Source organism: Podarcis gaigeae (genome assembly GCF_964106915.1).
Source record: "Podarcis gaigeae genome assembly, chromosome: 2".
NCBI lineage: Eukaryota > Metazoa > Chordata > Lepidosauria > Squamata > Lacertidae > Podarcis > Podarcis gaigeae.
The window spans coordinates 77,578,031-77,594,942 of NC_139679.1; the positions used below are offsets into that span (position 1 = coordinate 77,578,031).

General features: G+C 38.2%; 2 protein-coding genes across 4 annotated transcripts in view; one reads left to right on the plus strand and one right to left on the minus strand.

The window, feature by feature from the left end:
• The window catches only part of CENPP (centromere protein P), a 165,977-nt gene that overhangs the window by 131,352 nt on the left and 17,713 nt on the right, over positions 1-16,912 (minus strand). For both annotated transcript variants that reach the window (XM_083726869.1, XM_083726870.1), the window contains exon 6: positions 16,162-16,258. In XM_083726869.1, the coding sequence (XP_083582995.1) occupies positions 16,162-16,258 (97 nt within the window). The remainder of the gene's footprint in view (positions 1-16,161; positions 16,259-16,912) is intronic.
• Positions 3,381-16,657, plus strand: OGN (osteoglycin). Of its 2 annotated transcripts, none has more exons than XM_083726867.1 (7): positions 3,381-3,918; positions 4,442-4,701; positions 8,906-8,996; positions 10,302-10,460; positions 11,731-11,933; positions 12,717-12,812; positions 13,444-16,657. In XM_083726867.1, the coding sequence occupies exons 2-7, from the start codon at positions 4,501-4,503 to the stop codon at positions 13,615-13,617; spliced, it is 924 nt and encodes a 307-aa protein (XP_083582993.1). In that variant the 5' UTR covers positions 3,381-3,918; positions 4,442-4,500; the 3' UTR covers positions 13,618-16,657. The 2 variants fall into 2 exon arrangements, with proteins under 2 accessions (XP_083582993.1, XP_083582994.1); XM_083726868.1 differs by having other exon boundaries at positions 3,599-3,918; positions 4,466-4,701.

A 16,912-nucleotide genomic window follows, 5' to 3' on the forward strand; every position in this document is an offset into this window, starting at 1 on the left:
TGCTGAACACTGCAATATCAGCAAATGTTGACTGGATACACTATTCCCATGGAGTGGATTCAGTATTTAAGGTGGCAGGGGAGGGAATAGTAGTCCAGCAATGTAGGAAGAACACCAAAGTGGTTCCCTTCTCATTATACAGACCACTACAATTAGTTCCCATAATTCAGAGTATTTAGTATCCCATATTTAGTGTATTTTTTAGGAGGATAAGCAGAAAAAATGCTTCCTTTTCTTCCTTTTAGGAGACAGTGGCCTGCTGCTGTGTCTCACTTACAGGCAACCAGGCAGAGGGCCTTCTCAGTAGTGGCGCCTACCCTATGGATTGCCCTCCCATCAGATGTCAACTATCCTACTTTTAAAAGACATCTGAAGGGAAGTTTTTAATGTTTAATGCTGTATTGTGTTTGTAATATTCGATTGGGAGCCACCCAGAGTGGCTGAGGAAACCCAGCCAGATGGGTGGGGTATAATTATTATTCTTATATTTCCTTGTGATTTACCTGGGAAGCCAATCTGGATCAGAGCACAGGTCAATCTAGTACAGCATTCCATCTCTAGCGACTACCAATGAGATGCCTCCGGGAAGCTCAAAAGGGAAGCTCACAAGGTAGCAGCTCTCCCTTGCTGTTAGCATTTTGTAATCATCACTATTTTAACCTGAAGTAAGTGTGAAATATTATTAATCATCAGTTATGAAGTACCTACATTTTAAAATCTAAAAGGTGGGGGGAGTCTGTCCCTGCCTGCAGGTATGCAAATTAAAAGACATGACACAAAAAGGATGGGGAATGAAGTCTCAGACAAGCAAACTGAGGGCTCAATTTCTTAGTCACATAGCTGTTGTTTTGACGACCAGTATAAATGCAAACAGTTCAGGGAAGGAAGGAGCCAAATGGCACCTGGTCTTTCAGCCAAGCAACAGCTGCATCTTTCCATGTCTCAACTATGAAACTAGAAGCAAGATGCTAAAAGGGTACAAAAGCTACAGGCCGAGAAGACTGATCTACAAGTAGACAACATGTGGTGCTCCAGATACTTTTGAACTCCAACTCCCATTAGCCCCAGTCAGCATTTCCAACAGTAAGAAATAAAGGCGGAAGTTGTAGTCCCACAACATATGAAGAACACCACAGTGGTTACTCTGCAGATTAATAGCGTTTCCCAAATTTTCAATAAAATTAGAGACACATTATACACTTATTTTTAAAGTGTGTAAGAATGATACAAGGAGGTATTTAGGTTCATAGTATTGTGCATGAGCAGCTACAACATACTGCGGCACACAGAGGTGGTATCAACTGTCAGATGAATTCTCTGTACACTAGTAGCTGGGAATGGCAAATGAGGACTATTGTATTCAAATCCTGCTTGCGAGCTTCACATAAGCATCTAGCTGGCTAGTGTGGGAATTGGATGCTGGATCTGAGTGGGCTTTTGGCCTGCTCCAGCCACAGCACAGCAGCAACTAGATTTTACTGCACCATACAAATAAAAAGAACTTATTTCAAAAACAGGAGAATTCTTTTGTCAGAAATCTGTTCCAGCCCCAGAGAAGCCCAGCCCCTGTGTATTTTAAGCATCACTGAGCTGCATGCAATTTGAAGGAGGCAAACCCAGAGAGCACTGACTTAAGCAGACACACAACTGAGAACTTCCTTCCAGTGGCTAAAAATCCTAGTGTTTCTCTATTACAGCAATGACTGAATTACACCAATCACATACAGTTCAGAGATGTGGCAGACACCCTCATTATGACTACAGCATACTAGCGCAGAGCTTTCCAAACTGTGTGTCATGACACATTAGTATGTCGGCTGCATCCTGTAAGTGTGTCATGCAAATGCTCCTCATGCTCCTCCCAAGGCTGGAAAAGGGTTAGTTTAACCCCTGGGTTGCTAGTAAAACTGTGTCGTGAAATGATGCATGTCTAAAAAGTGTGTCACCAACATGAAAAGTTTGGAAAGCTCTATATTAGCAGTTCTGTTACAGTACACTCATTTGTCCTGGCATACACTTTGGAAATTACTGAGCTAGTAAATGCATGTCTGCAGGAGTAATAGAGATGAAGGGAGGCCTTGGCCCCTTCCCTATACAGTTAAACAAACTGAGAAAAATGACTGGGGAGTTCTTTGCCTTATAGACAGAGCCTTATTAAAATCACAATTTGCATCCAAATTTGAGGGGATGAGCTTTCCAGTTCAATTTACAGTCTACCTGCCAACATACAAAGAAATAAAATCTCAGAGGATCATATTATAAAAAGAGTCAAAAGAGCAACAACAGTTATCTCAACAACAACAGGCCCAATTTTACTTTTCTTCTTAAACACCACAGGTTGCAATCAAAGCAGTGCTCCTGCAAAGTGAATGCTCTACCCTCTCCTCCCCTGCACAGTTGTCTGCTCATCCAAAAGCATATCCCAAGGGTCAAAAAGTTTCAGGAATGGCCTGGAATGCTGGGTGGGTGAATTGTGCAAGAGCTTTCTCCAGTGATTCCTTACACCCACTCCTGACCACTCTCTTTTCCCACCCCACTGTCAGGCCTTTCCCCGGGAGTAGCTTTTGGAGGAGGATAACGCTTGAGTGAACACTGCTCCGGATGCAGTCCAATCCGGGACTGTCCATATAATAGCTTGAGTTGTAAAAGTGGCATAAAAGTGAGAGAAATTGTCATCAGTCACTAAATTTAAGAGAAAATGAAACCAATGATAGGAATAGTTGGGCTAAAAAACTTTAAAATTCTTCTGGTGCCTCAGTATTAATATTAACAGGACACATAGTGTTTTAATATAACATGCACTGATTTTCAGTTTTGCTACCATTATTTTCCATCTGCACAGTGAATTCAGGGGAAACATTTATGTTCAGAATGGATCAAGTTTCAAATGAAGACTGTAAACCAGCAGATGTACTTAAAGCAAAGCATCCAACTCCAACTGAGATGGCGTTCCACAGCAAACAGCTGGTGTCTGAACTTTGGCTTTTCTTGGAGCAATAAACATTCTACAACAACATAGCTTTGGGCTTACAAAACTAATCCAAATGAAAATATTCTCAGCTGATGCATCTTCTATTTGGAGTCCCAGCTAAAAGTAACATACCAAAGCACAGACAGTTTCAGCAGTGATGTCTTTCAACAATAAATGCTGTTTGTACATTTAGGTTCTGTTTATCTTCGCTGGCTGTGTATAAAACTGAAAGATTTCCCTTCTTTTAAGAGGTATAAAACATAGGAAACACTTTTCATATCAAGACATGAATCTGAATTATTTTTCAATGAAATGTAATTTTTCTGCCATATGCACTTTCTGTCATATGTCATTTTCATATGCAAATCTGCTTCTATTACAAACTGTATTTTCAGTGAATATACATCACACTGTTTTCTGTAATGAGCTGTTAAGGTTGGAATGCTCTCAAGATTTTCAAAACCTACAACCAACTAAACTGCAAACTAAAAGCTTGAATTTCCTCTGTGTGTATCTTGAGTTGCAAGTTTTAACTGCACAAAAAAAGTGGAATGCGTATGCCTAAACTGAAACGGAAGTCAGCTCCTTTGTCTTCCATTAAATGCTAAACTAAATGAGAAGCATATGACTTTGCTTGTCTTTATTGCATGAAACTGCAGTTGGTCCAGTTAAAGCTTTGAACGATAAGAGCAACTATATTAACATATTAAGTTGAATATTTTCCAATATATTAGTCGAGCAGGACTGATTTATCATTTTGCATTCAAGACTGCATGCTGACCCAGCCTTATTTACCCCACAGAAGGTGCTTTTAAAGTTTGACAGTTTTTGTAGTAGTATCATTTCAGACTGCTGAAAATAATCTCACTCTTGTCTAGCCATTTGGAATTAATGAAGAGAAAACCATATTGAAACAGTCACACAAGAGATCTCAATCAGCGAAAACGGTAGGTGTTATCTTCCAAGAAGTTATCTTATCAGTTTTAACAAGTTATTGTAAAAGTTTATTATATACTAGATTACATATGTTAAAAGTTAAAGTATTTTTTTTCTATTGTATGCATGCTATTTTTTATATTTAAATACATTGTTATTACTTTGTTGCATATTTCAAAGTTTAGTTTGCTCTACAAAATAGTCCTTAAGACAATGAAAAAAATACTTTTCAGTCCCAGTCTGGGCTCAGCCCTGTTCCTTTTAACTATTTCATCACCATACATACAAAATCTAAAACAATGTTTTGTATGTATTTCTACCAGCACTTAACTCACAAAACAAATCTGCAATGTATCAATTTGTACTTCTATTTTTCTACACTGTACATTGTCAACTTTTTAACACTGGAAATATTTATAGAAAGAATGCTAAGAGTTAATAATTTTTCTACGTTCCTTAAGCATTAGAAATCACTGCCAACTAGACCTCTACGCTTTAAATATTGTTTTGAGAGATTGCTTTTTTTATTTCCAGTCACAAAGAAATCATTCTGCTTAGTCCTTCCAGCTCAATACAAGCCTCAGCCTCTCAAAATGAAGACTTTGCAGAAATTTGGTCTCTTCTTTTATTTTTTGTTGCCCTTGGTGAAGTTGGCACCACCTAAACAACACTCAGCCACATTTTATGACCCTGGTTTGGCCACTCTTGAAGAGACAATATTTAAGCAAAGTTATGAAGACATAATATTTAAGGAGGATTATGAAGACAAGCCACAGGATGCAGTAAAAAATCAGGTATTTGACAAGTTCTGTGTTCATCTATGCATGCAAGCATGTTCCATGGGTAATTATGAAAACAAGTGGAAAAAATAAGGATAATGTAAAGTTAGCCAAAATAAAATCATAATATAGTTACACACAATTGTTTTATTTTGTTCCTTTATCATAGTGGAACTGTTTGGGTGCATAGGAATGGGCAATGTGACATACCTATGTGGGCCACAAACAATGGGTGTGAGCCCACGTTTGCCTTCATGCATGACTTTCTTCCCCTTTTATTTCAAAAGTACATTTTACCAATTATCTGTTACATTATCATAAAGAGTGACCATTCTGCACTGATATACAAAAAATCAAGTGTGGTCCATTGATCTATCATGAACTCATTTTCTGGTCTAGACAAGTCTTAGGCTTATCCCAACCCCCCAATCCCTTTTGTGTAAAATAGGTTTAACAGTGGCCTATTTTATGAGAGCAACATTAACATATATTATAAGGAATTTTGTGCATTATATAAATGATAAACAGCTATACAGTACAACCCTCAATTATTCAAACCCAAACAGAGCATTGTACCTTAACAAGCCTTATATACTGCCACTACATTTAATGAATTTACAATTTGCTGCCCTATTCAATAGTATTAAATACCTGCCTTGTGACCATTCAGTGATGGGCGGGCTACAAGTACAAATAATAAATAAATCAGTATTTAAAATTATATTGTCTAGAATGTAGTACACATATGCAGAAAACCTATGGTGGATCAAAGCCTCATAACATGATGTTCAGAGCCAATGCCAAAAAGAAATTTAAGGTTTTAGCATTTATGTTGTTGTTGCGGTTGGGCATGTGACAAAGCTGGAGCCAAAAACACTCCCATGCTGCCTACTTGCTCTTTCAAGGGAAGTGCAACTCATCCAGGGCAGCAGTATTCATAGAATCATAAAGTTGGAAGGGACCCTGATGATCATCTAGCCCAACCCCCTGCAATGCAGGAATATGCAGTTGTCCCATACGTGGATCAAACCTGAAACCTTGGCGTTATTAGCACCATGCTCTAACCAACTGTCACAGTTGGTGACAATTTAATTATTACATTATCTGCACATGTATTAAGTTATTAACTGTTTATTCCTTAAAGATGTCTATTTACTATTTTTAAAATTGTTTACCTAAAAAGGAGAAAGTGTAACATTTTAAATAGAGTAAACTGTGCTTTGCACCAGTAGATGGCGCTTCAGTAAGATGAACTTCAGTTTATAGTACATATCTTGCGAATTTGTTTTATGCAAAACTAGCCCATGTAATGTAAGATACGTTTAATGATGTTTGAGATTGCTATAATCCACCCTGGTCCTTCAGTGAAGGATGAGTAATACATTTAATAGTGAAAAGAAGAAGTGAGAAAGGGGTTAAAGAAGGGCAGCCAAAGCGATTAGAGTACTAAATGGGGAGAAGCTAATGTTTCACTTAAAAGAGAACCAAATACAGGGGTTACAACTGAAGGGTATTAAAACAAAGACAAATTGCTTTTCTATTCATAATACTCAAACAGGATATGGACAACAAAATTAACTCAATGAACATTTAAGTGCATCAAAGACCTAAGCTCTTCTCATATATTCCATACATTTACCTGAATTTTTGCAAGTAGCACAATAGTTTGTCACCTCATATTTTAATACCATTTATGATTTCCCTGTCTTTTAATTCATGAACAAGAAAAACATCAAAGCAGCAATACCCAAACTCGGTGGCACATTTGCATACCTTGAGGGGGACTGGGGTATGATTTATAATTATTTATAAAAAAGCCTGAAGGAAAAAAGACCCAGTAGAACAAAACCCTGCTCACAAGTTTACAGTAAATTAAATTAAGTCACCTTGTTGGATCCCCCCACCATTCCACGTCTCTTCAAAACATGACTACATAAGGAAAACCCTGCCAAAGATCTAGCTTGTCCAACATTCTATTCTCCAAGGGCCAACAAGATGCCTATGGGAAGCTTACAAGCAACTGGTTTTCAGAGGCATGCTGCTCTCAATGCTGGGGTAACATAGCCATCTTAACTAGTACCCCTTGGAGCCAGGAAGCCCCCCATATGCCAATTGTTCCGCTGCAGCCCCATTGCCAATCTATGGGCAGTGACATCCTCCTGAGGAAATGCACACCGGGATTTCCTATGCAACTGAAGGCACAAGAAAATCCCAGAAACATCACTGTTGTACAGAAATAGCTGTAACTATCCATAGTCATGCTGCTCTGAGATTTTTAAATAAGGCAACTCCCAAGTTACGTTCCAAGACACTGCGTGTGTAAGTGAAATCACATGTATTAGAAACACCACTGAAAAAGCCGGCAAACACCCCGTTCTGCCCCCGTTCCTTTTTGTGATGTTTTTGGGTGGCTTCCAGGTTCAGTGTGATGCACATGTACACAGTCACACACATATCAGTCACCCATAAAATGGCCACTGCCTGTATTAAGCAGTTTATAAATATTTCATATACTTAAACAATAAATGAAAGGTCAGAGGACCCAGTTGATGTGATGAGGGGTGATCCTGCTTGATGGCTGAGCAATATGGAGTTGCAAAAAGGATGGTCAGCTCAGTCCCAGTAGTTGTTTCAACTATAATGCTGATGATATGGGGCAAAACACAATCAGTTGTTTGTCCAGCTTCAAAATGTTGTTGTGGTATCTGAGAGGCTTTTATTCCCTCATTTCATTTTCCCAGCAGATCCCATGGCAGGATTCTGAACTTCCAAAATTCTGATGGAACTACCAAGAGGGCCCCCTCTGCTAATATTAACACTGGGGAGGGTCTGTAGGGAATCAAGGGGCCTTTCAGATATTTGAGGTCTAAATTGTTTGGGGCTTTAAATACTAGCGTAAGCACCTTAAATTGGGCCCAGAAAAGAATTAGCAGCCAATGCAGCTGTTTTAGAACAGGGGTTATATATGAGTAGTAAAGGCAGCCCCAGCCAGTAATCTGGCTGTTGCATTTTGAACCAGTACAAGTTTCTAAGTCATCTTAAAGGGCAGCTCCAGAGTGCACTGTAATAATCCAACCTGGAAGTTATCAGAGCACTGAGTACTGTGGCCAAGTCATCTCTGTCCAAACGGGGACATAGCTGGCAAACAAGCCATAGCTGGAAATAGGCATTCCTAGCCACAGAGGCCACTTAGACCTCAAGTAACAGTGCTGGAGCCAGGAGTATCCCCAAGCTATCAACCTGCTCCTTCCAGTGGAGTGCAATCCTGTCCAGAACAAGCTGTGTTTACCTCTTGGACTCAAGAAATTGGAACATACAACACCTTTGCTGGTCCACATCCAGCCTGCCACTGCCTCCACACACCATCCCACTTCTTATTAGTCTGAGTGTTCATTGCAATACAGAATTGGTAACCATGGTTTGATCCCAGTTACAGGGAGCACTGGGACACGGGTGGCGCTGTGGGTTAAACCACAGAGCCTAGGACTTACTGATCGGTAGGTCAGCGGTTCGAATCCCCACGACAGGGTGAGCTCCCATTGCTCGGTCCCTGCTCCTGCCAACCTAGCAGTTTGAAAGCATGTCAAAGTGCAAGTAGATAAATAAGTACCGCTCCGGTGGGAAGGTAAACGGCGTTTCCGTGTGCTGCTCTGGTTCGCCAGAAGCGGCTTAGTCATGCTGGCCACATGACCCGGAAGCTGTATGCCGACTCCCTCGGCCAATAAAGCGAGATGAGCGCTGCAACCCTAGAGTCGGCCATGACTGGACCTAATGGTCAGGGGTCCCTTTACCTTTACAGGGAGCATTAAACCCACAACCTCCCAGTTCAGTCATCACAGCAAACTACCAGCCAGGTTATATTGTATTCTCTGGGTGTGCCAGGGAAAGAAGCTCACACGCGGTGCATGCCTGATCCAATAAATCATGGTTGTTGGGCCAGGAACATGACATCTGATCTGCCCACTAGCAAATGGAAATAACAAAGTATTGCTTAATTTAACTGTCTGTATTCAACATGAGGTGTCACATGAAGTTACCCTATCCCAGAAGTACTGCTGAATGTTAGATTTTGGTGTGTGTGTTTTAAACTAGATTGTTTCCAGTGCTCCAGGAAATGTTCCAGACAATGTGGTTTATTAACTTTTAAAGGTTTTACCACCACTATTGAAAAATAATATATTAATTCCTGCATGTGTTTTTATAACTTCCTACATATAAGGAAAGCAATGATATGCTCCTTTTCCACGAAAATGAACTGCAAATGCAGAGAGATGAAGAGATACTTAGTGAAGGATCAACAAATTTAACAGGTAAGATTTTACCACATTATAGTATAATATCAAGCTTAAACCAAACAAACAAAATAGTTACCAAAAATGTGAAAAAGTATGCACACTGACATAAGCATCAGAATTCAACTTGCCACTTGCTTGGAGCAAGTAATGATTGCCCTGAATGAACCACAAAGTGAAAGATGCACTGGTCTCCCCTTCTCCCCTATTTCTAATGCTTCTAGTCAGAGAAGCATGTTTTGGCAGCTGTGTGCATACACACTCACATACTCCAGGCTTTAAAAATTGTACTTTTTTATAAGCCTAGACAGCAAGCACATGCTGACAGATATCACAGAGTTGCATTTTCCCAGACAAAAATGATGCCAGAGAAAGTAGAAAGCTCAGCAACAGATTTCACTTCTCAACTACAGTGTTAGTGCTGACAATATGTTGGGTCTAGCTGCTTCAGAATCATGACTAAGGTTTCTCAGTGTCAGAAGAACAGGGGATGGAGAACAAAAATACAGTGGTACTTCGAGTTAAAAATGCCTCAGGTTACAAACGCATCAGGTTACAAACTCCACTAACCTGGAAGAGTTACCTCGAGTTGAGAACTTTGCCCCAGGATGAGAATGGAAATCATGTGCCAGCGGCACAGTGGCAGCAAGAGGCCCCATTAGCGAAAGCACACCTCTAGTTAAGAACAGTTTCAAGTTAAGAACGGACCTCCGGAATGAATGAAGTTCGTAACTAGAAGTACCTCTGTAGGCAATAGTGAAGTGAGTAAATTCCTCTCCTTGAAAACAAATGAGGAGGATTGAACCCATTTGTCATATCAAATTTCATTCCAATATCCTAAGGTTTGAGAAATATTACAATTAAAGCAAATAAAAAGAAAATAGAGACTATTTCTCATGATCTGACTATTAAACCTGGAATTCTAGTTAACCTACATTTGTTATCCTTTCATCTATTTTCAACCCATACAACAATAAGAAATGGAGTTGAAAACATTTTAGAAAGAATACGTACACTATCTCAAATTTACAAGATATGGTAAGTTTCTATGCTTTAGAAATCTAAATTCTAAAATTTACTAGGTCAAGTCTGTTTGAATAAAGTGCTATGTAAAAAATTCTGTTGACTGACACTAAATTCAAAACTGTCCGAAGGCCTCATGTGATATGAGTAAAAAAATGTTTCCATATCCTAATGTCTGCAAAATGCATGTAAGACAATTTGAATATAGCATTTATGCCCCACAAAGTGTGCCACTAGGACTGACAGACAATCAACCGTCCAACATTCCACTTACATAGAAACAAAATTATCTTATTTCAGATTTGGCTACTTGTCTGCTGTGTGTTTGTTTAAGTGGTTCAGTTTACTGTGAAGAAACAGATATGGAAAGTGTTCCAGCTCTGCCAAAAGAAACTGGCTATCTTTATGCACGTTTCAACAAAATCAAGAAGCTGAAAGTATCTGATTTTGCTGAAATTCGTAAGTATATACTTGATTTAAAACTACATACCATACTTCTTGACTATACTAAAGGTTTGGGTAAAACATTAAAAATACATTTCATTACCTTTAAATTCATGTCCATTTACTACTACTACTGAAGGTGAATTACATCTCATTCATAACATTTTAACTGCAACCATCTATATTAGTAAACAAATAAACACTGACCAAGATCACTCTATTCTTTTTAAGTTCAATTCATTTATTATTCTTATTTTTAAAACTTATTTTTTCAGATAAATAACCACAGGTATTGTATGAATCACCATCCTGGAAGAAGCAATCCTTTCCCACACAAGGGACTATCTCTTTACATGATTCCTGTGGCCACAAAGTCAGACCTAGATAACAACTAAGAAAGAACATTTTAATCTTCAGCAGTACCATTTTCTTCATATGCATATACATGTATGGTTAATTAAGTATTTAATTGATTGATTAATTAATTAATTAATATTTCTTCATCAATGACAACCCTAGAAATAAGATAAAACAGCATAGTACTTTCCTTGAACAATGCCCACTGAATGAGAAAGGATTAATCCTAGAACTCCTTTCTGTAAGTTGAACACAGTGCTACTCTAGGAGGAAGACCAAAAAAAGAATACATGCTCATAGATTAGCAGGACAACATTGTGTAAGCTGGCAGGAAGCAGACACTGGGTACCCTTGAGCAGCCTGATCAAATGCCAAAATCACAGCAAAAAGGGATAAAAAAAATAAAGTAGCTTTAGTGCTGTGGTTTAAACCTTCCTACTGAGCCAACCACCCAGCTCCTCAGAGGGCTGCAGAGCAATCATTTGATTAAGTGGTAAAAGAGAGATAACAGCTGAGGAGGTGAGCCTGTTTGTGCACTTTTATTACTGAGTGTAGTGGTGGGGGGCTTCTCTTCCCTGACAGCCCATGTGCACAGAAGAGGAATGAGCACTCCCTTGCACTAGTCTGCTCACTCAGTTGCATGAAATTCCTGGTCATCTGTGGTTACCAGGCTAGTGCTTAAAAGAATGAATTAGACATTTACAATTGGTGCTGCCACTGTAAAGGAAGAACATTGGAGGACATTGAAGGCAAGCTTAGTTTATTTGAAGCTCTCCCGAGGAGAAAAATTATCAGCGCAATACCCAGGACTCCATAACTAGGTTGCACAGCACAGCCTACTATGCAGCAACACTTTACTAGGGACTTAGCAGGTGATTGCTTACAAAAAGCATCAGAGCCTATCTTTTCTTTCTTTCTTCTTTTTTAGCCACACTGAAAAGAATAGATTTGACTGGAAATATGATACAAGATATTGAAGATGGGACCTTTGCAAAACTAGTATTATTAGAAGAACTTTCACTTGCTGATAATAGACTTGCCAAGCTTCCAGCTTTGCCTCCAAAGCTAACTTCACTGAAAGCAAACAATAACTTTATTAAAAGCAGAGGAATTAAAGCAAACGCTTTCAAGGTAATAAAATTTATTATTACAATTGATTTCTATGTCATGCTAAGCCAAACCATGGCTTAGTGCAACATGTACGCTCCCTGAGAGAACATCTTGGCCACTTGGTTCCTCCTCAGTTGTTTTGCTGCTGTGCTACAGTGAGCCATGGCCTGGTGTGTGCACGTCGTCCGAACCCAATCTTGTGGTTTAGCTCTTCAGACTATCTAAGAACTATACCCAAGATTTGTCCTGTAGTTTATAGTTTATGCTTTGGGAAGCTTTTCTACTTCTTCAATACAATATGGCATGGGACCATACAACTAGTTTTGCATCCCCAAGAGGGCTGTCATCTTGTTTCTTAACATAGCAGCCCACCATGCTACATAGCATTTCACCATTTTTTGCTCAAAATATCCAAAAACAAGTTGTTCAGAATTAATGTTATGAAAAGGAGAAGAGGTAAAGTAGCATAAATAAGCTGGGATTTAATTCATTAATTTTGGCATGCTGAATGGCTTATATATGCCCAGTGGAATCTTTGATTCTCTTCATGCTCCTCTCTCCGCATCTACAGTATCTATCATATTGGTGTTGGCCCAAAAGAACTGAAGGAGATCACTTTTTTAAAAATGTGTTATTCTTTTTAGATTAAGTAATATATTTATTTATACTACAGGCTTCAAACATCTTTCAACACAACTTAATAGCCCAATCCCTATCAATAGATCCAATTAGTAACCACTTATCATGTTTAAACTGCTTGTAAAACAGTTTCTTTTCCCCTCCTTTTCTGTTTCTCTTTTACAGAAGCTGACCAACTTGTCATTTCTCGACCTAGGACACAATTTACTCGAGTCTGTCCCACTTAACTTGCCAGAGAGCCTGCGTACTCTGAATCTTCAGGTCTGAAAACATTTTGTTGCTGTTGCACAAAGAAATATTTGTGTGTGTGTGTGTGTGTGTGTGTGTGTGTGTGTGTGTATACACACACTACCAATGACCCAAGAGAACTCAGCTTTACATTTTTTTGTTTCATTTTTGTATTTTAAAATACTTCATCAGAAAGGTGGTTTATAAATTAAGTTAATAAATAAAATAAAATAAAATAGAAGCTGTGAATTGAAAGCCTAAGCAAGGGAAACAGCAACCTGCCCAATAAAGAATACTGTTCTCTGGTAACTTACAGATTCTTCGGAAGGGATAAGTTACTGTAGTGTAGGGACTCCCATTTGTAATCTATAGGAATCTGCAAGTTTTATTTTTCTTCATGTAAAGAAGAAATTTTCAGGGCAGAATACCATGCAATAGACAAACAATGTTGTATAGGAAGAGCCATGAAGGAACCAAACGTTAGTGTAAGGAGTTTGGAAAAACCATGTCCTATATACAATGTACATATTTATAACAGAAATCATTATAGTGCTATAGAGAGAAGTATTGAATAAGATTTCAATGAAAGAAAACATCAAACTAGTATATCTTTTAACTAGCATTGGATCTTCAGATTTTTCAAGTTCACTGTTTTGATTTGCAGTTCAACAACATAACCAGCATCACAGATGAAACATTCTGCAAAGGGAACAATCAGACCCGTTATGTTCGGCAACGCATGGATATCATAAGAATGGATGGCAACCCAGTCATCTTGGGAAAGTACCCCAATGCTTTTATGTGCCTGAAAACCTTGCCTATAGGCACATACTTTTAATTATTAACAAAACTGAAAATGGTAAAAAGTAGGTAAAGATTACCATTTTATCACGGTTTCAATTTGTCTTTCCATGCTAATATCTTCACATATGTATATTCAACACTTTTAGCCGTTATAACTTCTACCTTAACTTGGTGAAATTGCACCTTCTGATTTAATAAGCCTGAGCCTTTTTTATTTCTAGAACTTAGACTCAAATATAAAACCAGTAACGTATTCTTTTTTCAAGGGAACCAATCTACAGGCAATGCCCCATCTATGTGCATTCAATATGTGCATGGCCATGTAAATGCACATCACGCTGAACCCGAAAGTGGCCCAAAAAATCACAAAAAGGGGCAGAATGGGGAAACGGTGGGGAACAGGGTGTTTGCAGGCTTTTGTTTTCAACTGTTTTTTCAAATATGCACTATTTCACTGACACATGCAGTACCTCGGAACGTAACCCCCACATAAATGGGGGGTTGCCTGTATTTCAAAAGAATAAAGTTTTTTTTAAAATGCTTTAACACTGTGTGGAGAATAATCAGCTGATGTAGAGAGAATGGGTAGCATTCTCATGTGACCAGTCTAATGTGTTTTATATAGGAAACACATAATGCACAACATGGGAGAAATGAGACAGACTTTGCTGAAACAGAATAAACTTTTGTTATTTTCTAGCAAACATAAAGTAGCTGGATTTAAGACACCAGTTTTTTGTCTAATGGCAAAGTAGGACACAATATATTGGGGATAAAATGGAGGCAACAAACAGTTTTTCATCTTTAATCTTTAAACCTACAAAAAGATCTGAGGAAGTTTCCCATTGTTTAAAGTTGGCAACTTCTTAGTTTGCTTTTCCACTCACAGAAACGGAAGTGAGAAGAGAAAGCAAAGGGTCTGTGTAAAGGTGCACGAACCGCATACAAATCCTAGATTATTAAGCCAGGATTTCATCATGTGAATGAGACCAGTCAGATTGAGTTGTTTAGATTTCTGAAGCAGAAATAGTCAGCACCTGAAACTCATGCTTGGCAATATTAATATTGCTTAAAAGATACCATGCAACATAGTCTCTGCATTGAACACTGTTACCAAAAAACAATTACTCATTATCTGAAAAACCCTGAAGAATATTAATAACTGAACAATTCATAATGCACCTTATTGACACTCTTTAAGCTGTCAATGTACTTAGAAGGGAAATGCATCAATTTTGGTAATATTAAGTACAGTCCTATACAATTCAAATAGGTATTTACAGACAACCACAATCTTATGCACAATTCTAAGTTAGTCCTATTGAGCTCTGTGGAACTTGATTCTACCCAATCATGCATAGTACTTTGCAGTAAGAATAAGCAATAACTGTGAATTGTTATTGTATTTAATATATCACTCTCCTCAAGCCACCACATGACTATTTTTAGATTGTGGCATCTGTGTTGTGATCAGCCAGAGTTTAAACCCTTATCTCAAAACAGAAGTAATTTGGGCTGGTTTGAATATAATTGTCCAACTTTGTGCATGTCAGCTGAAGACTTCTTCAGAAGTACCTTCTTTATCAGTAAATTATGCATTCTCTTTTTTTCATACCAGATATGTTCTTTTCTGATTTAATTATTCACTAGTATTGAATATTTTTACAGCTATTAAGCTCTGCTCTAGCTATTCTGCTTTAATTGTACTATGTATCCAATCTCATTTACATGGCAAAATCTTTAGAGATTACTGTTTGTTTTTAGTTTGTGTGTGTTACCTATTGACTAAAATTCTAACATGTCTAATAATACAAACCATCAGAAAGAAAAAGTAAGAAAGAGGACATACTTCACTATTCCTTTGTAAGTAAATGGTCTTCTATGACTGGGCAAAGATGGTAATACATAGTTTGTCTTTGGCAAAATATGTGGTTGGGCAATGGCACCAAAGCTCACTTCCATTTTATTACCTCAATCCTTTCCTTGTTTGAGCACTTTTAATCTCCACCTACAGCCAGGTAGATTGAAAGTTTATTTGGTCACAGCATCTTCCTCATTCTTACATTCCATGATTTGCCACTCCTCCTACTACATTCTATGACAGACAAATTGAACCCTTTATTTGCTCTCCACTAAACTCTTCTCCTCTCAATAGGCATATTGGGGGAATCCTCAAATTGTTGTGACCCAGTCCCCAGTCCTCTTCTATGACAATTCCAGAGTTACCAAACTCTGAATCTGTGACTAATAGTTCAGACTTACAGATGAGGAGTCTTGTCAGCCTACCAACCACACAATGCTCTTGACTCTCCCAGAACCTCAACAGACAAGACAGTGAAAAGTTTCAACTCGGCAGTCCACACAATCATAAAACATTATTTTTGAGGGACTGAGATTTTTAAAATAGCACAGAACCAAACAACCATGAATTTATATTTTCCCCCAAACTTGCAGTACCATTTAAATTAACCCATATTTCAAAAACCAATGTAATTCAGTTTTCTCTTGTTTCATAATGAAGCTGGTTAACAGAGAAAAAGGAAGGTTTAAAAGAAAGCATAACTTTTCAAAACACTACCTTGAAATGGGTCAAAGTGCGTTTCCGATGATCACACCACTCAGTGAAATAGGAGAGACATTTGAAGAACAGCAAGAGATTCCCACTCTCTTCAACTCTAGAAAACAACATTATGCCATTAAAAAATATTTCCATCCCCCTTACAAAAATACATTTATAATTTATTTATTTTTTAATCTTTAGATCATCATTAGATTATCTTTAGGCCCTGTGTTGGAAAGAACTTGCTAAAGCTGTTCAAACCAAATACCACATCATTTTGTGTATCTTCTGTTTAGGGTGATTTGTTGTACTGTTTTAAACAGATCTTGAGAGGCTTACTCCTGATTTGGATGCAATGTTAATCCATAGTTTGTTTAGCTTCACTATAATTTGTTTGTACATCTGAAACCATAATTTGGGGCCAACAAACCAGTACTGTAGATTACAGTTTGCAGTTGCTTTGTAAAACTCAGTTTGCATTAACTGTGATTTGTAATTACATCTGTGTTCCATATCCTGGTTTAATTCTTAATTGCATTGCTCCACGAATGCTGCACACTCGCCTACACAGATACAAGTGAAGGGTTGCTGAAAATTAATCTGCTTGCTTGGTTAAGAAACTGTCACTGACACTTTCACAGACCTCACACACCCTACTCACTCTGCCTGGCAGCTCCATTCCCTACCATCTCATGATTGTCAAGCTTCCAGCAGCAATGATGGAGTGGGAAGGCAGGGAAGAGACCACAGGCACTTTTACTCATATCTA